This window comes from Vitis vinifera, chromosome 15 (assembly GCF_030704535.1).
Source record: "Vitis vinifera cultivar Pinot Noir 40024 chromosome 15, ASM3070453v1".
Lineage (NCBI taxonomy): Eukaryota > Viridiplantae > Streptophyta > Magnoliopsida > Vitales > Vitaceae > Vitis > Vitis vinifera.
This window is the reverse complement of record NC_081819.1, coordinates 20,958,320-20,982,958: the sequence shown is the minus strand read 5'-3', so window position 1 is coordinate 20,982,958 and position 24,639 is coordinate 20,958,320. Positions and strand designations below refer to the sequence as shown.

Genomic DNA, 24,639 nt, shown 5'->3' with positions numbered 1-24,639 from the left:
GAGTTCAATTTATTTTCTTTAATTATTATGGTGAGGCATTAGAGATTCCCGGAAAATTTAAGAGAAAACACAAGGGAAAAAATTATTAAAGAAAATTAAAGAAAAACAAAAATTAGATTAAAAGTTAATAAATCATTTTTATTTACTACTTCAAACTCATTTTATTTATTTTAACTCATCAATATAAAGATTAAATAATTTAAAAATATATAATTTTTTAATTAGTTTTTATTATATTTGATTTCCTATGATATTTTTCATGGAACAACCAAATATGAAATAATTATTTTTTTTACATTATTTTTTCTATTCCTAATAGTTTTTAGAACCAAACATAACCAAAAGATATGATGATTTTAAATAAATAAATAAACTTGCAAAGCAAAACTTTATAATATTTTTTTTAAATAAACAAAAATAATATTTCACATATATGTTAGTTATGATTTATATGGATGAAATGAAATAATTCAAAAAAGGGATAGGGGGAAGGGGGCTAGGGGAGTTATTTTACTTATTGTCAAGGAGTTGTTGATAACAAGGCATCTTGTTCAAAAAAAAAAATTCATAATTAGGTTTAGTCATGCCAAATATTCAAATATAAATGGAATCATTTTAACAAAATACAAATTTTTCTATAGAAAAATCTATTAGCTTTAGTCTAAACTAATCTCAAGAATCATAATTGTACTTTATTTTCTATTTTAAAACAAAAATAAATAAATAGAACTCTTATTTAAATCATAGACATTGCTTTAAAAAAAATTAAAACTACTGAAATATACTAATATAAAGAAAATCATTAACTTAAATTTTAAAAATTTTGATAAAGATTTTTTAATAATATAGCATATAAATTGCTACTTTTTATATAAGACATCCTATTTTATTTAATTTAAAAGTTATTATTAATTTTATTTAAAAATAAAAATATATTTAGACATTACCATAATAATTCTAATTTTATATGAAGAATAATACATTTGTTACGTCAATAATGAAGAATATAAAAAAAGTCAGGTACAAATTTTCAAAAAAAATCTATATATTAGAAATTAAATGGAAATGCCTATAAAAAAATTGTGCCATAAATTAAAAAAAATTTAAAGGATTTCAGATAATTAAAAATGTACTTAAAAAAATAAGTAGTTGTATCGGAAAAGGAAATAATTCGAAGAAAGAGTTGGATTAGGAAGTATGTTGCAATGAAAATATAAAGATTAGAAATAAGATTTTTAGAAACTCTTCCTCACTCATATATCTTGCAGATATCAGAAACAAATTTCCTTTCCAAACAAACACAATCTTTCACTTTCCTTTTTCTACTCAAATTTGGCTATCGCATTTCATATCCTCACCCAACTCTATACCCTATAAATTCATACCATTGCATGCAAGCTCTTCATTCTCTTATCTTAGTTTTTATCAATTTTTGTTTCTGGTACGCCGAGATGAGACTGTTTGGAGTGGAGATGGAGCCAAAGGAAAAAGAACAAGAAACGAAGATGGAGCCAAAGGAAAAGGAACAAGAAACGAAGCGAACAAAGAAGAGAAAGTCCGCGAGGTTATTTGGACGAGACCTTGTTCCTGAAAGGAAGAGGAGCAAAATAAAGAAAACCCGAAGCTCATCACCACCTTTACCTCCAGCCCCGTTACCTTTTCCACTGCTGCAGGCGATTCATGACATGGAGGGGAGGGATCAGGTTTTTGTTACCACAAAGATACTAGAACGGTCAGACACTGATGCGGGTCAGAACCGATTTTTCATTCCAAAGAGTGAAGTGCTATGGGGGGTGCTAACTGAGGAGGAGAGGACGCAGGTGGAAGGAGGAGGGGGCGTTGAAGCAATGGTGGTGGATCCGAGAGGTTGGAAGTACAATATGAGGTTGAAGAAGTGGGTTAGTTTGAATAAGGTTGTGCTGAATTCTGGGTGGCGAAAGCTTGTGGAAGATAACGAGTTGATGGCAGAGATGGATTGCGTAGAGCTATGGAGTTTTAGGGCGGATTCGAAGCTGTGTTTTGCCTTGAATGTCAAGAGAGACCAACGTCCAGTAATTAATCTTTGAAGAAGATGATAATCGTGTAAAGTTCAATTGTGTTATGTTCTTGATGATCAACTCAACAGAATGACTTCGGGTTTTCTTTTTAAAGTTTGAAGGTTGATTTGATTATCAATATATGTAAACAATCTTTATTACTTTTATTAATATAGTAATTTTAACTTGAATATTTCTTTGCTTTACTTTATTATCATTATTTTTAGATTATGCTTGGTTCTCATAAAATTTAAAGGAAAATTTGAGAGAAATAAAATAGAGAGAAAAAGTAAAGAAAATTAAAAAGAATTTATATTCAATAAATCATTCTAATACATTTCTTTAAATTCATTTTACTTTTTTTTGTGAAAAATTAAATAATTTAAAAATAAATAAACTTTTAATAAATAAATTATTATATATAAACTAAATCTTAATAATTCTAATTATCTATTTGGGGTCCAATATAGTAAATTTTTTCATGTAAAATTATTAGCATTTTTATCATAATATGAATGACATTTATTTTAAATTTAATGAATAATTAATTAAAAATTAAATAATTTCAGATAATTATAAATAAATATTTGTATCGAAAAAAAGAAAGAAAGGCTTGGATTAAGAAGTACGTTGCAATCAAAATATCAAAATTAGAAATAAGATTTTAGTATTTCCCACAGATATTATAAACAAATCTCCATTTCGAACGAACAGAATCTTCCACTTTCCTTTTCCTACTCAAATTTGGCCGTCACCTTTCATATCTTCACCCCAACTCTGCAGTATTCTCTATAAAATCAGACACTTGCATGCAAGCTCTTCATTCTCGTCTTTTGCATTCTATGATTTCTTTCTTTCTGGTACAATGATGAGACTGTTTCGAGTGGAGATGACGCCGAATGAAAAACCAAAAGAAACCAAGAGAGGAAAGAAGAGAAGGTCCACCATGAAATTTGGAAGAGATTTGGTTCCTGAAAGGAGGAGGAGCGCAATTAAGAAAACCCGAACCTCATCTCAACTCCTTTACCTCCAGCCCCGTTTCCTTTTCCACTGCTGCAGATGATTCATAACATGGAGGGAAGGGATCAGGTTTTTGTTACGAGGAAAATATTGGAGCGGTCTGACGTTGACGCGGGTCAGAATCGATTTTTTGTCCCAAAGAGTGAGGTGCTATGGGGGGTCTTATCAGAGGAGGAGAAGAGGGAGGTGGAAGGAAGAGGGGGCGTTGAAGTAATGGTGTTAGATCCGAGGGGTGGGAAGTACACTATGAGGTTGAAGAAGTGGGTTAGTTTGAATAAAGTAGTCCTGAATTCTGGGTGGCGAAAGCTTGTGGAAGATAACGGGCTGAAGGCAGAGGTGGATTGTGTAGAGCTATGGAGTTTTAGGGCGGATTCGAAGCTGTGTTTTGCCTTGAATGCCAAGAGAGATGGAAGTCTAGTAATTAATCTTTAAATTAAGAAGATGATGATAAAGGTTTCTTGATGTTGTGTAGGTGTTCGTGATTATTGTTTTTAGTTTTTGCATTAAGGTTTTGATGGTCAACGGAATGGCTTTTTGTTGCATATTATCATCTTGTTACAGTCCCAATCCTCAACCCATCTTCAAATAACGTATCATTATGCTGTCTACTATACCGTTACGATAAAGTAACAAACAAACATGCTTGAAAACTATAAGAATCTAAAGTGATTCATTATTGCCAACATAAGGGCCCCTTTGAACCAACCACCGAAGCACGCCATCTCTCGCGCCCTGATTTTGGGCAATTCAAAACTTGACTCCTTACCCCAAGTTAAAGATTTTATCCTAAGGATTATTCTTATCCATATTGATAATCAATCAAAATACTCTGAATTTTAATTTTATTTTTATATTTTTTTTAGATTTACTATAACATATTATTTTATTTTTTTCCAAAATCAACCATTACACTATCTCATGTTCACAAGTATGATAAATCCATCAGTCATCTTCCTACCCAAAAGTTCAAATATTTATAATAATTTCTAAGTCAAAAAAAATATTTCAAAAAATGTTTTACAGACTAACAAAATATAATTTAACTTACAAAAGTCCATAATTCAAATTAGTACATGTCAAAAGAGTAATATAAATTTAAAAACAACCATTATTATGGTTCTTTTACTTTTTGGAACACTTTTTGTCTTCCCGTGGTCTTTACAAAACTATATCTGCATCCAAAATTTTAGAAAATAAAGGGGTGAACATTTTCACATTGCTCATTAGGGTGTTTTACACCCAAATGGGTTTGAAATTCTAGGTAAAAAAAAAAAAAAAAAAACACACATACACACACAACCATATGTCAAAAGATAATATTTCATTTACATTATACACATTAAAAGAAAATTCAACCATACAAATTTAAACCAATCAAAATTATCATTTTTCCTTATTCAATCATATGTTTAGTATATAAACAATTCTAAATTTACAAAATAAACAAGTCATTTTAGTCTTGAATAATATATTCAAACATACACTTAATAAATAATACAAATCCTTCTTTCAAATGCAATCATGATGCAAATACTTACATGCAATTCACTGTCATTCTCAGGTTTTCACCAAATGATACGCGTTTGTACCCAAATACACCCCTCATTCGAAATCTTTCTGGAATAAAATTTTGGGTCTTTCACCCTAGGAATCTCACTCCCTTCTTAATTCGCCCTCTCTCGGGTCATTCCATTTTTATTTTTTTTCCTTTTTGCCCTCATTAGCATCTTGTCATTCTCATTTCCATTTCATACAACCATTTCTTTAATTTTTCTTTTTCTTCACATTATCATAATGCATATGAAGTGCAATCAAATCATATTTCAACATTCATAATTTTCTAAGACATAATTCTATTTACTCCCATTATGTTTCGTAATTTCCAATAACCAACACATCGATTTTTCTTCATTTTAATCATTATCAACATCAAAGAAAATTCACAATTAATTGTATAGCATCAAAACATAGTTTTAAATTGTAGCCATGGAAGAAAATATCGATAATCACGGATATATCGGTATTTCGATTTTACGGATATATCGGATATATCGAAGATATATCGCTGGATATTTTGGAAAAAAATATCGGTAAGCTTAAAATTGTTAAAAACTCATAAAAATGTAAGGAAAACCTCATAATAATATAATTAGAAATATAATAGACATTTTAAAGTTATTTTATTGAAAATTTTGATATATGTATAACATGATTTATCATATTTAATAATAATGTCGTATGCATCGATAAAAATATGAATTTTATAAGTATACATTTATTATTAAATTACACTTAATATTATGATATTTGATTATAATATGTCTAATTTTAAAATATATATTAGTATTAAAATATGATCCATTTAATTCAATTGTATTAAATAATATAAAATAAATAATGATATATATATATATAATTTTTTAATATTTAATTAATTATTAATGATATTAAAAACATTATGAAGAAAATTATATAATTTTTATATTTTTGGTAATTAATTAAAAGACTTTGCATTTAATTATAAAATAATTATAATTAATTTGCTCTTAAAAATATTCTTATATTTTCTTTATATAATGAATTTAAGTATATATATAGTTGTTGCATTTTATATATCAAAGGGCAACTTAGCCCAGGTGGTAAGCGGGTTTGGGGTTCAAATCCTCTCAGCAACAAATAAAGGTGAGGCACTGTAGCAGGCGACTGTAGCGCGTTGACGGCACTGTAGCGGGTCTGACTTTCGTTGACCCGCGTTGACCATGCGATATATCGCCGAAAAATCGGCGATTTATCGCCAAATCACCTATATATCGCGAGAAATCGGCAATTTCTCGCGAGAAATCCCGAAATATCGCCGGACCAATATTTCTCCATGAAACACGATATATCGCCGAAATATCGCGATATTTTCTTCCGATATTTTCTTCCATGATTGTAGCCACATAAATTCTATTTATTCCCGACGTACTTAATAATTTCCAACAACCAATATAACCATTTTTTTCTTTAATTAAATAACCACACATATCCAAGAAAATTCTCACTAATAATATCAACAAAAAAAAACAATTTATATCATAATTTATTTATCTCCAATAATCTCAATAATATTAACACTTCAAATATTACGCCACCACAACATTTCAGAAATATTTTTTCAATAATTCAAATATTAACAAAAACTTAATTTATATCATCAATTTTTTTTTCTAATAATATTAATAATTTTAAAACAATCATTTTAAACATATCTCAATACTCAAAATTTTCAACAAATATTTTCCATTATTTTCAACACTAATATATCACCAATAAATTTATATAATTTCTAATATAACAACAATCATAAAAATATATTAACCAATACTCCAATAAAAAGAATTTTCACAACCACAACAATTTGGTAAATCCTATCACAGAAACAACAATTAAATAATAACAATTCTAATATTTTTATCTTGCATACTTTCATTTACTTCTCATTTAACATTTTCAAAGCAAAACCAAATTATTTTACACGTTTAGGGTTTCCAAAAACAACCTAAATAAAAGCTATATGACAATCTACTACAATGCAACAACTCACTCATTTTCATAGAGTTTTTTTAAAGTAAATAAAAGTAAAACGAAAAGCCCAAAAAAAGTCAAAAGAGAAATTTAGAAAAAACACACCCCTACCTGTACAGTAAAATCCAACCATGGGATCGAAAATCCAACTCTATAAAAGTGTTCACCACGTTGAAGACTATCACTGTCTGAAATTTCGTCACGATCGAAAGTCATTTCACCATCGGATCGACAGAGACATGCAATAGAAATCCTCCCCAACATCTCCCCTGCGCATCCCCCACCTTTCTTTCTTTCTTTTCCTCTTCTTTTGCCTCCTGCGCCCACCAATTCACTTTTATATACATATTAAACAAATTTGAAAATGTGGCGCACCTCCTTTCTTTTAATAATAAATTAAACTATTATTATTTATTTCATATTTTATAATTATAAATTACACTCAACTTATAATTTTCCACCTCACGAAAAATACTATCGTATTCATAATTAAATTTACTACAAGTATGTTCTTGAAAAAATATAATTTGAGTTTAATTACCTGAAGCATTTTTACTTTGAAATTCATTTAAAACATAATATAATTTACTATTAAAAAAATCCAATTTCATAAAAAATTATAAACATAAAATAATTTTTTTTCAACACCCAAGAAATTGAAATTTGTAATAACCCTTAACCCATTAATTTTACTAATATTTATTTATCAACAAAAATTTAAGTAATATTCTAAAACTTAATTTCATAAATTAATCAGTCATTCAATTTATAAAAATCAAATCATCAACCCTTTGGTATAAATTTTATTTAATTTACTTCATTTGTCAAATTATTCAATCACATCAAAATTTCAAAAGTTAAATTTGTAAAATTCACATTTAATTAATTTACCCATTTTGTATATATTTTCTAAATTCACATATCAAAATTTAATTTCAATTCAACTCTGTTTAATGTTTTGTAATTTTATAAAGTTTAATTCCAATTTTAAGAATTAAATTGATTTGTTATAAAATTAAATTCAATTTTTTTTAATTATCCATTATAACAATTTGATATAATATAAATTTTTACCAAGTTTTTCTTACTACGATTTTATAATAATTATCAAATAATAATTAAATTAACTCTCGTAACATACTTAATATTCAAATTTTCAAAACCTAATCTCAATTATTTAATGGTTAAATTTTTCTTTAAATCTAAATTTAATTTCTAAAATTCTCATTCCTTACATCCGACAAAATTTTTAAATTATTGATTTTTGATCAACTTCTCCAAAATCTCTCCCAATTAAAAACTAACACATAGATCTTTATCACTCTTTTTAACTATTTGACCCACAATTTTATAAAAGACTTTATACTCGGAGAATCTGACGTGTACTTAAAAACCCGAGTATTACACCATCACTATATATTGTCAGTAGTGAAAATCCAATCAGCGTGACCTTGAGATAACAAGCCAAATTCCATCATGCACATTTTATTTATATTAAAAAAAAAAGTACATAAAACATGAAATTTCAAGAGAAAAAGTGTGTATGGACTAAAGTCTCTATACCCACATATTACAATCTTCATCGCTATTCTCACGTGCATATTTCACTCACATATTTCCAAGGAAATCCAAGTGAAAAAACAACCGGACCAACGCACTCTTATATAGTACCATTATAGCTAGATTCAGATTCTTGAAAATTAATAATGTATCATCATCATGGATGGTATTGTCAGTTGTCTCTCAACATTCAAAGCAAAGCACAGCTTCAAACCCATCCTAAAACTCCACAACTCAATAAAATCCACCCCCGCCTCCAGCTTATTATCCTTCACAAGCTTTATCCATCCAGAACTCAACACAAGCGTAGTCGAACTCCCCCGCCTCCTCAACTTCATCTCATTCCTCTCCCCCCTCGGATCCACTACCTCAACTTCAACGTACCCTTTTGGTCTCACCAGCTCCCTCTTCTCCTCCTCCGATAACTGCCCCCACAGCACCTCACCCTTGCTGATCAAAAGCCGACCCTGACGCACGGCCACATCGGATCGTGTCAGTGTCTTTCTCGTCACCAAAACTAGGCCACGCCCCTGCATGCCTTCAATAGGATGCAGCATTGCAGCAGGCAGTCGGGAGGGAGGTGGTGGAATTCGTGGTATCTCGTTTTCTCCTTCATTCGGCACCATCTCCGTACCAAAGAGCCTCATCTCAGAGATTTAGAGAGAATGAAAAGTCTTTTTTTGCATGAGGCCTGAGCATAAAGCTTGATTATATAGTGTCGAGCGTGCTGACGCACATCAGTGATCCAGCTCACTCCTGGAGACCTAATTTCCATGTCTACCACCATTAATTTCCACCAAGCAACATCAAAACCTCCATTAATACTAATGAAAACAAGAGAATGGCGAAATTAGTAACATATATACTTGATGCAACTAGTTTAAACTTTGAAAAAAGCAGAAAGAAATTTAAAAGAAGATTTTTATTACAGATAAGCACCTTACGTTTTTTTCCAAGCTATTTGAAGTTGCCGAGATGTTATCTCGTGATTGTCCAAAATACCGTACAATTTTTTCAAACTTTTTGAAGTTATTGAGAGCCACGATCTTTACGTGGAACCCGGCGTTAAAATGTCGGTGCTAATTGTCAATTTAATGACTTAAATGATTAAATTAATCTTAAATTTTTTAAATATAATTTTAATTTAAATAAAAATAAATTAATTTTAATTATTATGGCAAAACAATTAATTCTATTCTTACTTCAATCTAAAATTATATTTTTTAAAAATTATAATTGATATAAATTAAGTCATTAAATTAATTTATCAAATAGTTAAACTATTTTCCTAAACGTTGTCATGTTATAATTCTTATGCACCATTAAATTATTGACTTAAATGATTAAATTAATCTTAAATTTTTAAATGTAATTTTTATTTAAAAGAAAATTATTATGTTTTGTTTGGAATATATTTTTTATTTATTTATTATTTTTAAATTAAAATAATCCTAAAATTTTGAAATTTTTTATACCATAATTTAATTTGTGACCCATCATAAATAAATGAAAAAATACTAGTAAAGGAATTATGTTATTTTTAAAGTATATTTCAAAATAATTTTAAAAAGTATTTTTAATATTTAAAAGATAAAAAATTTTAAGTGTTAAAAATAATAAAAATATTTACAAAAATCACTTTTGCACACTGTAGACCCCCCATACGGTGAGGGCTTTTGGGTCTTTTTGTTTTTTTTTGTTTTTTTATTTTATCCTTCTGACCACCCCGGGAATGCGGCGGATGGGAGAGGCAGCAGGGAGGCTTGCGGGGGAAGCCAAAGAAAAAGCTAAAAAAGAGGGAAAAATAAAAGAGGAAAAAGGGGGGGCGTGTGAAGGAAGGAAGAGGAAGGAGGAGCAAGAGCTGGTGGGAAGATTCGCGCAGGTATGGCCTTTCTTTCTTTTCTTTCTCTTGTTCATTTCACTTTGTTTTTCCTTTGCTATCAACTGCTTGGCGATGGAGGCGCGATGCTGGCGGCGTCGGCGACGCAAGCTGACGGCGTGGAGAAACTGATGGCGGAGGAGCTGATCGCGGAGAGGCTCTAGCAGGCTGCGCGCTGGCCGGCTGCGTGCTGGCCGGCTGCGCGCTGGCCGGCTGCGTGCTGGCCGGCTGCGCGCTGGCCGGCTGCGTGCTGGCCGGCTGCGCGCTGGCCGGCTGCGTGCTGGCCGGCTGCGCGCTGGCCGGCTGCATGCTGGCTGGCTGCGTGCTGGCCGACTGGTGCTGCTCTGGCCGGCGGCGCGGCTGGCGGCTGGCGGCGACGGGCGAGCTGTCCGGCGGCGCGGGCATGGCTGCCATTGGTGGTGCGGCTGGTGGCGCTGCGCGGGGGGAGAGGAGAAGAAGAAATAAAAAAAAAAGGAAGAAGAAGAAGGAAAGAAAGGGGTTTTTGGGCCTTGGAGTTTTAGGCCCATCTTGGTGCTGAATTGGGCCATTAGGCCCAATTCTTTGTTAATCTTTGGTTTTTGGGCTTAAGCCCATCACCCTCTTAGCCTTTAATTGTTATTATTATTATTGTTGTTGTTATTGTTGTTATTATTACTATTATTATTATTGCTATTATTATTATTATTATTTATTATTATTATTAATTCTCATAGTTATTATTGTTGCCCTTATTTTTAATTCTTATTATTATTACTATTGCTATTATTATTGTTATTATTTCTCATAATTGTTATTATTGTTATTATCATTAATTCTCACCATTATTATTACTATTGTTCTTCAAAAATCCTATTCTCGTATATATATTTTTTTCAAATTCAATCCTATTTTAATTTTTCAAATTGCCAAATCCTATTTTCAATTTCTAAATTTCCACATTTATTTACTTAATCATTATTATTTTATCCGATTTATTTATTTATTCACTTATTCATTTATTTAAAATTTCATTCTTAATTAATTATTCAATTTCCCAATTTCTAAATTCAATTTCTGATTTCTAAATTTCCACATTCATTTACATAATTCTTCAAATTCTCAATTTCCAAATTCAATTCTCAATTTTCAAATTCTAAATTTCCACATTTATTTACTTAATCATTATTATTATTATTTTTATCCAATTTATTTATTTATTCACTTATTCATTTATTTAAAATTTCATTCTTAATTAATTATCCAAATTCCCAATTTCTAAATTCAATTTCCAATTTCTAAATTTCCACATTCATTTACATAATTCTTCAAATTCTCAATTTCCAAATTCAATTCTCAATTTTCAAATTCTAAATTTCCGCATTTATTTACTCAATCATTATTATTTCTTTATCCAATTTATCTATTTATTCACTTATTCATTTATTTAAAATTTCATTCTTAATTAATTATTCAAATTCCCAATTTCTACATTCAATTTCCAATTTCTAAATTTCTACATTCATTTACATAATTCTTCAAATTCTCAATTTCCAAATTCAATTCTCAATTTTCAATTTCTAAATTTCCACATTTATTTACTTAATCATTATTATTTTTTATTCAATTTATTTACTTGTTCACTCATTCATTTACTCAAAATTCAATCCTTAATTAATTTCCATAATTGCCAAATTCATAAATTCAATTTCTATTTTCGCAATTATTTATTTAATCTTTATTATTTCATCATTATTATTATTATTCCATTCCTTTATTTATCCACGTATTTGTTTATTAAAATTCCGTCTTTAAATAATTTTTCAAAATTCAGATTCCCAAATTTAGCTCTTTGAAATTCCAATTCCTTTCGAATCTAATTTCTAAAATTCTCATTCTTATATTTAATCTCTAAAACTCCAATTTTCAAATAATCCACATCCAATTTTCAAATAAATTTCAAAAACCCAATCTTCTCTCAAATTGTTTTAATTCTACTCTGATTTTCAAAACAATCTTCTGCTCTTCTTGATTTTAGTAGGCATGAATGAATTTTTCTCAATTCCAGAATAATGGAATCTGTGATATTAATTCATGCAAAAATGAATGGGCTTTGGTGGGGGCCCAACATATGTGTTTTCCTCATGATTGATTGATTGTTTATATTCTGCCCTACGACATGCTAGGAATTATTCTTTTAATTGTGTACTAATCCTCTTTCTTGATAGCGCATTGATCGATTGATGCCAAGGTATGCCCCGTTCTCACTTCGGTCGATTCTTTATTTGAGTGTTTTGATTTCCCCATGTGCACGATCACCCTGAGTATTCATTGATTCCTTCATCAATTGTCATGATTGCTTCATTTTATTAGTAGAGACCCGACTTTAAGGACTTAGAAGGGTGCTACGGTTTTTACCGTACCTTCCTGATAAGTAACCTGACCCCCGAACCCGATCCGGTTTTTCACAGACCACCTTTTCCAAAATAAGGAGTCACACTTAGGGTTTTTCTTTCTTATTTTGTTTACCCTTTAAAAAATAAAACAAAAATAAGTGGCGACTCCAAGTCATTTTCAAATAATCAATAAAAATCAATTTTTCAAATAAAAAATCGAGCTTGCCATTCGAGTGGGAAACGCATCGAACAATCGAAATGCGGGGTCCACAAAATGGCGACTCCAAGTCATTTTCTTAATCAATAAAAAATCATTTTTATTTTTCAAATAAAAATCGAGTCTCGCCATTCGAGTGGGAAACGCATTCGAGCAATCGAAAATGCGGGGTCCACACACACATTTTTCAAGTGGGTTTAACAAGCAAAACCCTAAAAGTCAGCATTCATGCTTTTAGAAAGGCTAAAAAAACCATTTGAAGGACACAGACGACTTTAATAATTTACGGCATTCTATGCTTTTCTATTTTTCTTCTTGCGAAATGCCCTCACGCATTCCACGTGCTTCTAGCGGAGTCGAATTGATATGCTTCTAAAAGGTTCAAAGGATAATATACATTTTTTTAGGATCGAATGGTATCTAATGTTTAAACACATTCACACCCGACCTATAAATTTTCAACCTTCAAATCCTGATCAAAGGATTTAATTTTTAGAAATTCATGAATAAATACAAAAAATAATGTTTTTGAACATCGGTTTTGGAATAAAATATTTTCAAAAATAAAAATAAATTATCATGTTTTGAAACTTCTAAAATTATAATCACATTATCAATCAACTATCCATTTAAAACTATACATATTAATCATGTACATATAAATTGTAAATAATCACAATATGCCAAAAAAAAAAAGGTCAAATAATTTTTTATTTTATAAATGTTTTTTATTTGTTGTGACGACAATAACAAATATTTAGGTTGTAAGTTGTTAATTTTTAAATTGGTAAAAAATTTCTTCCTAAGTTCATTTTTTATTATGATATTTTTGCATTCTTTTGGAAATATGATGTGATGGGGTGTTTTTTTTTATTTAATTTTAAATAGAATTTTAATGTTAAATAGAATTTTAATGTTTAATAAGGTTAAGTGTTAGATTTTTTTAATATTTTATTTTTATTAAATATTAAAAAATAAAGAAAAGTTAATATATTTTTTTTATTTAGGAAAATCATATTCTAACTTTTTTATTTAATAAAAAAATTTATAATAAATCATAAAATAAAAAAATAAACAATGTGAAAGCAAATGAACAAAAAGTTTTAAAAAACAAGCGCTCTAGCCGTTGATAGGTACAAAAGGTCAACAGGTCAAGGGGACAAAAAACGTTGGCTGGTGTGCTGGGCCCAGAAAGGAAACCGAGTGGCGGCTGTCCGGGTTTATCAAAACTAGTAGGAAAATTCTTATCTAGAAAAAGATTTATTTTCGATTTTCCAAAATTTTCCCAAGAATCCCAGGAGCACACCCAGCTAAAATCACGCTGCTCTTCAATTTTGATTGCACCACTATTTTTTTTTTTTTTTTTTTAATAATATTGATCCTGCCAATCTGCTGGAGAATTTACATTTTATTGCAGCTGAAAAAGATTACAGAATAAATTGAGGTATGAAGAATTCAATTAAAAAAGAAAGAAGAAAGAAGAAAGAAAAAAGAAAATTGAAAATTTCAAGCTCAATATGCTTGAACACCAAAAAATAAAAACGACTGTGTGATCCATTCTCTCACTGGGTTGGGAGATGGATCAATACCCCTTTCTACTAAAAAAGAAACTGTCTTCCATTCCAACCCCACCCCGTTTAGTTTTTCTTTTTTAAATTACTTTTAAAATTTTTAATTACATTAAAATAAATATATTTTATAAATAATAAAATTATTATACTTTTTATAACTTATTTTATTAAATTTTTTTATTATTATCTATATATTAAAAATAGTAAAATAAAATTTTAAATTAATTTAATTTTAAAATTCAAATTAAATTTAATTTTAAAATTAATTTTATATGCAAACGGTGCGGAACGAGACGGGACAATACCCGAACCCGCTCTAGGTTTAAAAAAAAAATCTCATACCTATCTCAAACTCATTTATTAAATTTAAACTCCGTTTCATTAGGGGCGGGACGGGTACCCAAAAAAACCCGCCCCACCATCCCTAGACATGTCAAGCCACATGTCAAACAAGCTGTCCAACCTATTTGACACCTTAACATGAAATGATAAAAAATCACTATTTTCTTCTTTTCAACCTCTGAACCCACACACCTAACCCTTTTTCTCTTCTTTTCTTTTCATTCCCCACTTTTCTTCCCTTCTACCCCTCTGTTTTCATCTTCTTCCTAAAAAATTCTTTTCCTTTACTGAAAAGACAACAACAAAAAATGAGGGTGCACATTTCAGATATTTAATCAATTATGATTACATGCATGAAATGCAGTAATTCATAAAAATGGCACCTGCCAATCTGCTGGAGAATTTACATTTTATTGCAGCCGAAAAATATTACAGGATAAATTGAGGTATGAAGAATCCAATTAAAAAAGAAAATTTCAAGTTCAATATGCTTGAACACCAAAAAAGAAAACAACTGTGTGATCCATTCTCTCACTGGGTTGGGAGATGGATCAGTACCCCTTGCTGTTACTGCTGTAACTTTCTATAAGATAAGACTGAACCAACAATAAAAAACTTCCCCTATGTTTGGATCTTGGAAATTTGAGAGAAAATGAGGGAGAGGAAATAAAGAGTACCTATAGCTAACAATTCCAATGACAATCAAACGAACCCAATAATGATTGGGCAATTCAGAAACTAAACCAAGATTATCATTTGATGAACTGAGCAAGTCATAGCGAAACATAGTCAAGACAAAGCGTGAGACAAATATACACTATAGAATCATAAAGAATTTACTCACATAACAATCTTTGCCTTCTAATCGATACCGTGCCTCCCTAAGATCTGCAACACTGCGCCTCACCTGCTCACAACGTACGATACCCAATAACCTATATCCCATAATTAATAATTCTATCCTTTTGAGGAAACCACACAATATATTCTTCAATTAATTTTCGTTTACTCTGCATGTGTATTAGCCTTGCTGTAAAATCAGTGGAATGCAACCATTTGGAGAACTTATCAACAGTAAATTTATCACAACAAATGATGTGGTCCTCCAAAATACTATATGGTATTAACTTATAACTTATACCATTTCTCCTTCTTGAATGCTCCGACGGGCAAAGAGGCCCCATCCATGTATTCCAGATTTGCCAAAAACTTTATAACATTTTTTTTAAATAAACAAAAATAATATTTTACTTATATGTTAGTTATGATTTATATGGATGAAATGCAATAATTCAAAAAAGGGATAGGAGAAGGGGGCTAGGGGAGTTATTTTACTTATAGTCAAGGAGTTGTTGATAACAAGCCATCAGCTTGTTCCAAAAAAAAAAACATAATTAGGTTTAGTCATGCCAAATATTCAAATATAAATGGAATCATTTCAACAAAATACAATTTTTTCTATAGAAAAATCTATTAGGTTTAGTCTAAACTAATCTCAAGAATCATAATTGTACTTTATTTTCTATTTTAAAATAAAAATAAATAAATAGAACTCTTATTTAAATCATAGACATTACTTTTTAAAAAAAAATTAAAACTACTAAAATATACTAATATAAAGAAAATTATTAACTTAAATTTTAAGAATTTTGATAAAGATTTTTTAATAATATAACATATAAATTGCTACTTTTTATATAAGACATCCTATTTTATTTCAAAGTTATTATTAATTTTATTTAAAAATAAAAATATATTTAAACATTACCTTAATAATTCTAATTTTATATGAAGAATAATACATTTGTTACGTCAATAATGAAGAATATCATAAAAGTCAGGTACAAATTTTCAAGAAAATTTATATATTAGAAATTAAATGGAAATGCCTATAAAAAAAAAATTGTGCCATAAATTATAAAAAAAATTAAAGAATTTCAGATAATTAAAAATGTACTTAAGAAAATAAGTAGTTGTATCGGAAAAGGAAAGAATTCGAAGAAAGACTTGGATAAGGAAGCATGTTGCAATGAAAATATAAAAATTAGAAATAAGATTTTTAGAAACTCTTCCTCACTCATATATCTTGCAGATATCAGAAACGAATTTCCTTTCCAAACAAACACAATCTTTCACTTTCCTTTTTCTACTCAAATTTGGCTATCGCATTTCATATCCTCACCCAACTCTACACCCTATAAATTCATACCGTTGCATGCAAGCTCTTCATTCTCTTATCTTAGTTTTTATCAATTTTTGTTTCTGGTACGCCGAGATGAGACTGTTTGGAGTGGAGATGGAGCCAAAGGAAAAAGAACAAGAAACGAAGCGAACAAAGAAGAGAAAGTCCGCGAGGTTATTTGGACGAGACCTTGTTCCTGAAAGGAAGAGGAGCAAAATTAAGAAAACCCGAAGCTCTTCACCACCTTTACCTCCAGCCCCGTTACCTTTTCCACTGCTGCAGGCGATTCATGACATGGAGGGGAGGGATCAGGTTTTTGTTACCACAAAGATACTAGAACGGTCAGACACTGATGCGGGTCAGAACCGATTTTTCATTCCAAAGAGTGAAGTGCTATGGGGGGTGCTAACTGCGGAGGAGAGGAGGCAGGTGGAAGGAGGAGGGGGCGTTGAAGCAATGGTGGTGGATCCGAGAGGTTGGAAGTACAATATGAGGTTAAAGAAGTGGGTTAGTTTGAATAAGGTTGTGCTGAATTCTGGGTGGCGAAAGCTTGTGGAAGATAACGAGTTGATGGCAGAGATGGATAGCGTAGAGCTATGGAGTTTTAGGGCGGATTCGAAGCTGTGTTTTGCCTTGAATGTCAAGAGAGACCAACGTCCAGTAATTAATCTTTGAAGAAGAAGATGATAATCGTGTAAAGTTCAATTGTGTTTAGTACTTCTTGGTGTGGCGTCTGTGTTATTTTCCTGATCATCAACTCAATAGAATGACTTAGGGTTTTTTTTTTAAGTTTAAAGGTTGATTTGATTATCAATATATGTAAACAATCTTTATTACTTTTATTAATATAGTAATTTTAACCTGAGTATTTCTTTGCTTTACTTTATTATTATTATTTTTAGACTATGTTAAGTTCTCATAAAATTGAAAGGAAAATGTGAGAAAAAAAGTGAAAAAAAATTAAGAAGAATTTAAATCGATAAATCATTCACGTTTCTTTAAATTTATTTTACTTATTTCTTTTTGTTGTGAAAAATTAAATAATTAAAAAATAAATAAACATTTAATAAATTTTAATTATATTTGATTTTTTTTTTATATTTTCTGTGATGGAACTAAATATAAGAAAATTATTTTTTTTAACACTTTTTTTCTTTTCTTAATATTTTCCCGGAACCAAACATATTCTTATTAATTATTGGAATTGATTTTTTAATTATTATGTTGAATAAGAATAAAAATAAAAATAAAAAACTTTTTATTAAGACCACTTGATTATGTTATAAATGGTGTGTTTGAAGAGCCATTGTGTTCTATTTTTAAAAACAAAATGTTTGTAGAACGGTTATTTAAATAATGGAAATTGCTTCAAAAAAAAAAGTAATGAATTTCAGATAATTATAATATGAATGACATTTATTTTAAATTTATTAAATAATTAATTAAAAATTAAAGAATTTCAGATAATTATAAACAAGTATTTGTATCGAAAAAGGAAAGAAAGGCTTGGATTAAGAAGTAAAAATATTAAAATTAGAAATAAGATTTTAGTATTTCCTACAGATATTAGAAACAAATCTTCATTTCGAACGAACAGAATCTTCCACTTTCCTTTTCCTACTCAAATTTGGCCGTCACCTTTCATATCTTCACCCCAACTCTGCAGTATTCTCTATAAAATCAGACACTTGCATGCAAGCTCTTCATTCTCGTCTTTTGCATTCTATTGATTTTTTCTTTCTGGTACAATGATAAGACTGTTTGGAGTGGAGATGACGCCGAATGAAAAACCAAAGGAAACCAAGAGAGGAAAGAAGAGAAGGTCCACCATGATATTTGGAAGAGATTTGGTTCCTGAGAGGAGGAGGAGCGCAATTAAGAAAACCAGAACCTCATCACCGCCTTTACCTCCAGCCCCGTTTCCTTTTCCACTGTTGCAGATGATTCATAACATGGAGGGGAGGGATCAGGTTTTTGTTACGAGGAAAATATTGGAGCGGTCTGACGTTGACGCGGGTCAGAATCGATTTTTTGTCCCAAAGAGTGAGGTGCTATGGGGGGTCTTATCAGAGGAGGAGAAGAGGGAGGTGGAAGGAAGAGGGGGAGTTGAAGTAATGGTGTTAGATCCGAGGGGTGGGAAGTACACTATGAGGTTGAAGAAGTGGGTTAGTTTGAATAAAGTAGTCCTGAATTCTGGGTGGCGAAAGCTTGTGGAAGATAACGGGCTGAAGGCAGAGGTGGATTGTGTAGAGCTATGGAGTTTTAGGGCGGATTCGAAGCTGTGTTTTGCCTTGAATGTCAAGAGAGATGGAAGTCTAGTAATTAATCTTTAAATTAAGAAGATGATGATAAAGGTTTCTTGATGTTGTGTAGGTGTTCGTGATTATTGTTTTTAGTTTTTGCATTAAGGTTTTGATGGTCAACGGAATGGCTTTTTGTTGCATATTATCATCTTGTTACAGTCCCAATCCTCAACCCATCTACAAATAACGGTGGAGGGAGGCGGGGGCGTTGAAGTAATGGTGGTGGATCCGAGAGGTGGGAAGCACGATATGAGGTTGAAGAAGTGGGTTAGTTTAAACAAGATAGTGCTGAATTCTGGGTGGCGAAAGCTTGTGGACGGCAACGACCTGAAGGCAGAGCTGGATTGTGTGGAGCTGTGGAGTTTCAGGGCGGACTCGAAGCTGTGTTTTGCCTTGAATGTCAAGAGACAAGTCCAGTAATTAATGCTTGAAGAAGAAGAAGAAGAAGATGAAGTTGTAAAGAGCAATTGTGCATAGTTCTTGATGTTGGGTCTGTGTTATGTTGCTGATTCTTGTTTTTAGTTTTTGCATTAAGTTGTTGATGATCAAAACAGAATGACTTAGGTTTTTTTGAAAGTTTGAAGGTTGATTTGATTATCAATATATGTAAACAATCTTTATTACTCTTATTAATATAGTAATTGTTTAATCTAACTACGTATTTCTTTTCTTTATTTGATTATCATTATTGCTATTATATAATTATTGGAGTTCAATTTATTATCTTTTAATTATTATGGTGATGTATTAGTTGTTCCCGGAAAATTTGGGGAAAAATACAAGGGAAAAAATTATTAAAGAAAAGTAGAGAAAAACAAAAATTAAATTAAAAGTTAATAAATTATTTTTTATTTACTATTTCGAACTCATTTTATTTATTTTAACTTATCAATATAAAGATTAAATAATTTAAAAATATATAATTTTTAAATTAGTTTTTATTATATTTGATTTTCTTTTATATTTTTCATGGAACAATCAAATATGAAATAATCATTTTTCTTTACATTTTTTTTCTTTCCCTGATAGTTTTCAGGAACCAAACATAACCAAAAGATATGATGATTTTAGATAAATAAATAAATAAGCTTACAAAGCAAAACTTTATAATATTTTTTTTAAAATAAAAAAAAATTATATTTCACATATATGTTTGTTATGATTTATATGGATGAAATGAAATAATTCAAAAAGGGGATAGGGGAAGGGGGCTAGGGGGCTAGGGGAGTTATTTTACTTATTGTCAAGGAGTTGTTGATAACAAGCCATCTTGTTCAAAAAAAAAAAATTCATAATTAGGTTTAGTCATGCCAAATATTCAAATATAAATGGAATCATTTTAACAAAATACAAATTTTTCTACAGAAAAATCTATTAGGTTTAGTCTAAACTAATCTCAAGAATCATAATTGTACTTTATTTTCTATTTTTTTTTAAAAATAAATAAATAGAACTCTTATTTAAATAATAGACATTGCTTTAAAAAAAATTAAAACTATTAAAATATACTAATATAAAGAAAATCATTAACTTAAATTTTAAAATTTTTTATAAAGATTTTTTAATAATATAACATATAAATTGCTACTTTTTATATAAGACATCCTATTTTATTTAAAAGTTATTATCAATTTTATTTATAATAAAAATATATTTAAACATTATCATAATAATTTTAATTTTATATGAAGAATAATACATTTGTTACGTCAATAATGAAGAATATCATAAAAGTCAGGTACAAATTTTCAAAAAAAAATCTATATATTAGAAATTAAATGGAAATGCCTATAAAAAAATTGTGCCATAAATTAAAAAAAAATTAAAGGATTTCAGATAATTAAAAATGTACTTCAAAAAATAAGTAGTTGTATCGGAAAAGGAAATAATTCGAAGAAAGAGTTGGATTAGGAAGTATGTTGCAATGAAAATATCAAAATTCGAAATAAGATTTTTAGAAACTCTTCCTCACTCATATATCTTGCAGATATCAGAAACAGATTTCCTTTCCAAACAAACACAATCTTTCACTTTCCTTTTTCAACTCAAATTTGGCTATCGCATTTCATATCCTCACCCAACTCTACACCCTATAAATTCATACCGTTGCATGCAAGCTCTTCATTCTCTTATCTTATCTTTTATCAATTTTTGTTTCTGGTACGCCGAGATGAGACTGTTTGGAGTGGAGATGGAGCCAAAGGAAAAAGAACAAGAAACGAAGATGGAGCCAAAGGAAAAAGAACAAGAAACGAAGCGAACAAAGAAGAGAAAGTCCGCGAGGTTATTTGGACGAGACCTTGTTCCTGAAAGGAAGAGGAGCAAAATAAAGAAAACCCGAAGCTCTTCACCACCTTTACCTCCAGCCCCGTTACCTTTTCCACTGCTGCAGGCGATTCATGACATGGAGGGGAGGGATCAGGTTTTTGTTACCACAAAGATACTAGAACGGTCAGACACTGATGCGGGTCAGAACCGATTTTTCATTCCAAAGAGTGAAGTGCTATGGGGGGTGCTAACTGAGGAGGAGAGGACGCAGGTGGAAGGAGGAGGGGGCGTTGAAGCAATGGTGGTGGATCCGAGAGGTTGGAAGTACAATTTGAGGTTGAAGAAGTGGGTTAGTTTGAATAAGGTCGTGCTGAATTCTGGGTGGCGAAAGCTTGTGGAAGATAACGAGTTGATGGCAGAGATGGATTGCGTAGAGCTATGGAGTTTTAGGGCAGATTCGAAGCTGTGTTTTGCCTTGAATGTCAAGAGAGACCAACGTCCAGTAATTAATCTTTGAAGAAGAAGATGATAATCGTGTAAAGTTCAATTGTGTTATGTTCTTGATGATCGACTCAACAGAATGACTTAGGGTTTTTTTTAAAAGTTTGAAGGTTGATTTGATTATCAATATATGTAAACAATCTTTATTACTTTTATTAATATAGTTATTTTAACTTGAATATTTCTTTGCTTTACTTTATTATCATTATTTTTATATTACTTTTGGTTCTCATAAAATTTAAAGAAAAATTTGAGAGAAATAAAGTAGAGAGAAAAAGTAAAGAAAATTAAAAAGAATTTATATTCAATAAATCATTTTAATACATTTCTTTAAATTCATTTTACTTTTTTTTTTGTTAAAAATTAAATAATTTAAAAATAAATAAACTTTTAATAAATAAATTATTATATGTAAACTAAATCTTAATAATTCTAATTATCTATTTGGATCCAATATAGTAAATTTTTTCATGTTACCATTTTTCATGTAAAATTATTAGCATTTTTATCATAATATGAATGACATTTATTTTAAATTTAATGAATAATTAATTAAAAATTAAATAATTTCAGATAATTATAAATAAATATTTGTATCGAAAAAAGAAAGAAAGGCTTGGATTAAGAAGTACGTTGCAATGAAAATATTAAAATTAGAAATAAGATTTTAGTATTTCCCACAGATATTAGAAACAAATCTCCATTTCGAACGAACAGAATCTTCCACTTTCCTTTTCCTACTCAAATTTGGCCGTCACCTTTCATATCTTCACCCCAACTCTGCAGTATTCTCTATAAAATCAGACACTTGCATGCAAGCTCTTCATTCTCGTCTTTTGCATTCTATTGATTTTTTCTTTCTGGTACAATGATGAGACTGTTTCGAGTGGAGATGACGCCGAATGAAAAACCAAAAGAAACCAAGAGAGGAAAGAAGAGAAGGTCCACCATGAAATTTGGAAGAGATTTGGTTCCTGAAAGGAGGAGGCCGGAGCGCAATTAAGAAAACCCGAACCTCATCTCACCGCCTTTACCTCCAGCCCCGTTTCCTTTTCCACTGCTGCAGATGATTCATAACATGGAGGGGAGGGATCAGGTTTTTGTTACGAGGAAAATATTGGAGCGGTCTGACGTTGACGCGGGTCAGAATCGAATTTTTGTCCCAAAGAGTGAGGTGCTATGGGGGGTCTTATCAGAGGAGGAGAAGAGGGAGGTGGAAGGAGGAGGGGGCGTTGAAGTAATGGTGTTAGATCCGAGGGGTGGGAAGTACACTATGAGGTTGAAGAAGTGGGTTAGTTTGAATAAAGTAGTCCTGAATTCTGGGTGGCGAAAGCTTGCGGAAGATAACGGGCTGAAGGCAGAGGTGGATTGTGTAGAGCTATGGAGTTTTTAGGGCGGATTCGAAGCTGTGTTTTGCCTTGAATGTCAAGAGAGATGGAAGTCTAGTAATTAATCTTTAAATTAAGAAGATGATGATAAAGGTTTCTTGATGTTGTGTAGGTGTTCGTGATTATTGTTTTTAGTTTTTGCATTAAGGTTTTGATGGTCAACGGAATGGCTTTTTGTTGCATATTATCATCTTGTTACAGTCCCAATCCTCAACCCATCTTCAAATAACGTATCATTATGCTGTCTACTATACCGTTATGATAAAGTAACAAACAAACATGCTTGAAAACTATAAGAATCTAAAGTGATTCATTATTGCCAACATAAGGGCCCCTTTGAACCAACCACCGAAACACGCCATCTCTCGCGCCCTGATTTTGGGCAATTCAAAACTTGACTCCTTACCCCAAGTTAAAGATTATATCCTAAGGATTATTCTTATCCAAATCAATCAAAATAATCTGAATTTTATTTTATATATATATATATATATATTTTTAATAAAGCATCTTATCCTAAATAAATTTATTAAACTAAGATTTACTATAATATATTATTTTATTTTTTTCCAAAATCAACCATTACACTATCTCATGTTCACAAGTATGATAAATGCATCAATCATCTTCCTATCCAAAAACTCAAATATTTACAATAATCTCTAAATCAAAAACTATATTTCCAAAAATATTTTACAAACTAACAAAATATAATTTAACTTACAAAAGTCCATAACTCAAATTAGTACATATCAAAAGGGTAATATAAATTTAAAAACAACCATTATTATGGTTTTTTTGCTTTTTGGAACAGTTCTTGATCTTCCTGTGGTCCCTCCAAAACTATATCTGTATTTAAAATTTTAGAAAATAAAGAGATAAGCATTTCCACATTAGGGTGTTTTACACCCAAATGAGTTTGAAATTCTAGATAAAAAAAAACACACACACACACACAACCATATGTCAAAAGATAATATTTCATTTGCATTATACACATTAAAAGAAAATTCAACCTACAAATTTAAGTCTATCAAAATTATCATTTTCCTTATTCAATCATATGTTTAGCATATCAATAATTCTAAATTTACAAAATAAACAAATCATTTTAGTCTTGAATAATATATTCAAACATACACTTGATAATAATACAAATCCTTCTTCCAAATACAACCATGATGCAAATACTTTCACGCAATTCACTATCATTCTCAGGTTTTCACCAAATGATACACGTCTGTACCCAAATACACTCCTCATTCGAAGTCTTCCCAGGATAAAATTTTGGGTCTTTTACCCTACGGATCTCACTTCCTTCTTAATTCGCCCTCTTTGGGGTCATTCCATTTTATTTATTTTTCATTTTTGCCCTCATTAGCGTCTTGTCATTCTTATTTCCATTTCATACAACCATTTCTTTAATTTTTCTT

General features: G+C 30.3%; 4 protein-coding genes across 4 annotated transcripts; 2 read left to right on the top strand and 2 right to left on the bottom strand.

Moving 5' to 3' along the window:
* Positions 1-8,271: 8,271 nt before the first annotated feature.
* LOC104881964 (putative B3 domain-containing protein At4g03170) lies at positions 8,272-8,829 on the bottom strand. Its single transcript, XM_010663710.2, has one exon. The coding sequence runs from the start codon at positions 8,807-8,809 to the stop codon at positions 8,324-8,326; it is 486 nt and encodes a 161-aa protein (XP_010662012.1). The 5' UTR covers positions 8,810-8,829; the 3' UTR covers positions 8,272-8,323.
* Positions 8,830-10,101: 1,272 nt separating this feature from the next.
* Positions 10,102-10,476, bottom strand: LOC104881965 (uncharacterized). Its single transcript, XM_010663711.1, has one exon. It carries the CDS (start codon positions 10,474-10,476, stop codon positions 10,102-10,104), a length of 375 nt encoding a protein of 124 aa, XP_010662013.1.
* A 6,348-nt stretch (positions 10,477-16,824) lies between these two features.
* On the top strand, positions 16,825-17,513 carry LOC104881966 (B3 domain-containing protein At1g05920-like). Its single transcript, XM_010663712.3, has one exon. It carries the CDS (start codon positions 16,840-16,842, stop codon positions 17,419-17,421), a length of 582 nt encoding a protein of 193 aa, XP_010662014.1. The 5' UTR covers positions 16,825-16,839; the 3' UTR covers positions 17,422-17,513.
* A 3,706-nt stretch (positions 17,514-21,219) lies between these two features.
* On the top strand, positions 21,220-21,874 carry LOC104881967 (B3 domain-containing protein At1g05920-like). The gene has a single exon (XM_010663713.3). It carries the CDS (start codon positions 21,220-21,222, stop codon positions 21,832-21,834), a length of 615 nt encoding a protein of 204 aa, XP_010662015.2. The 3' UTR covers positions 21,835-21,874.
* The last annotated feature ends 2,765 nt before the right edge of the window (positions 21,875-24,639 follow it).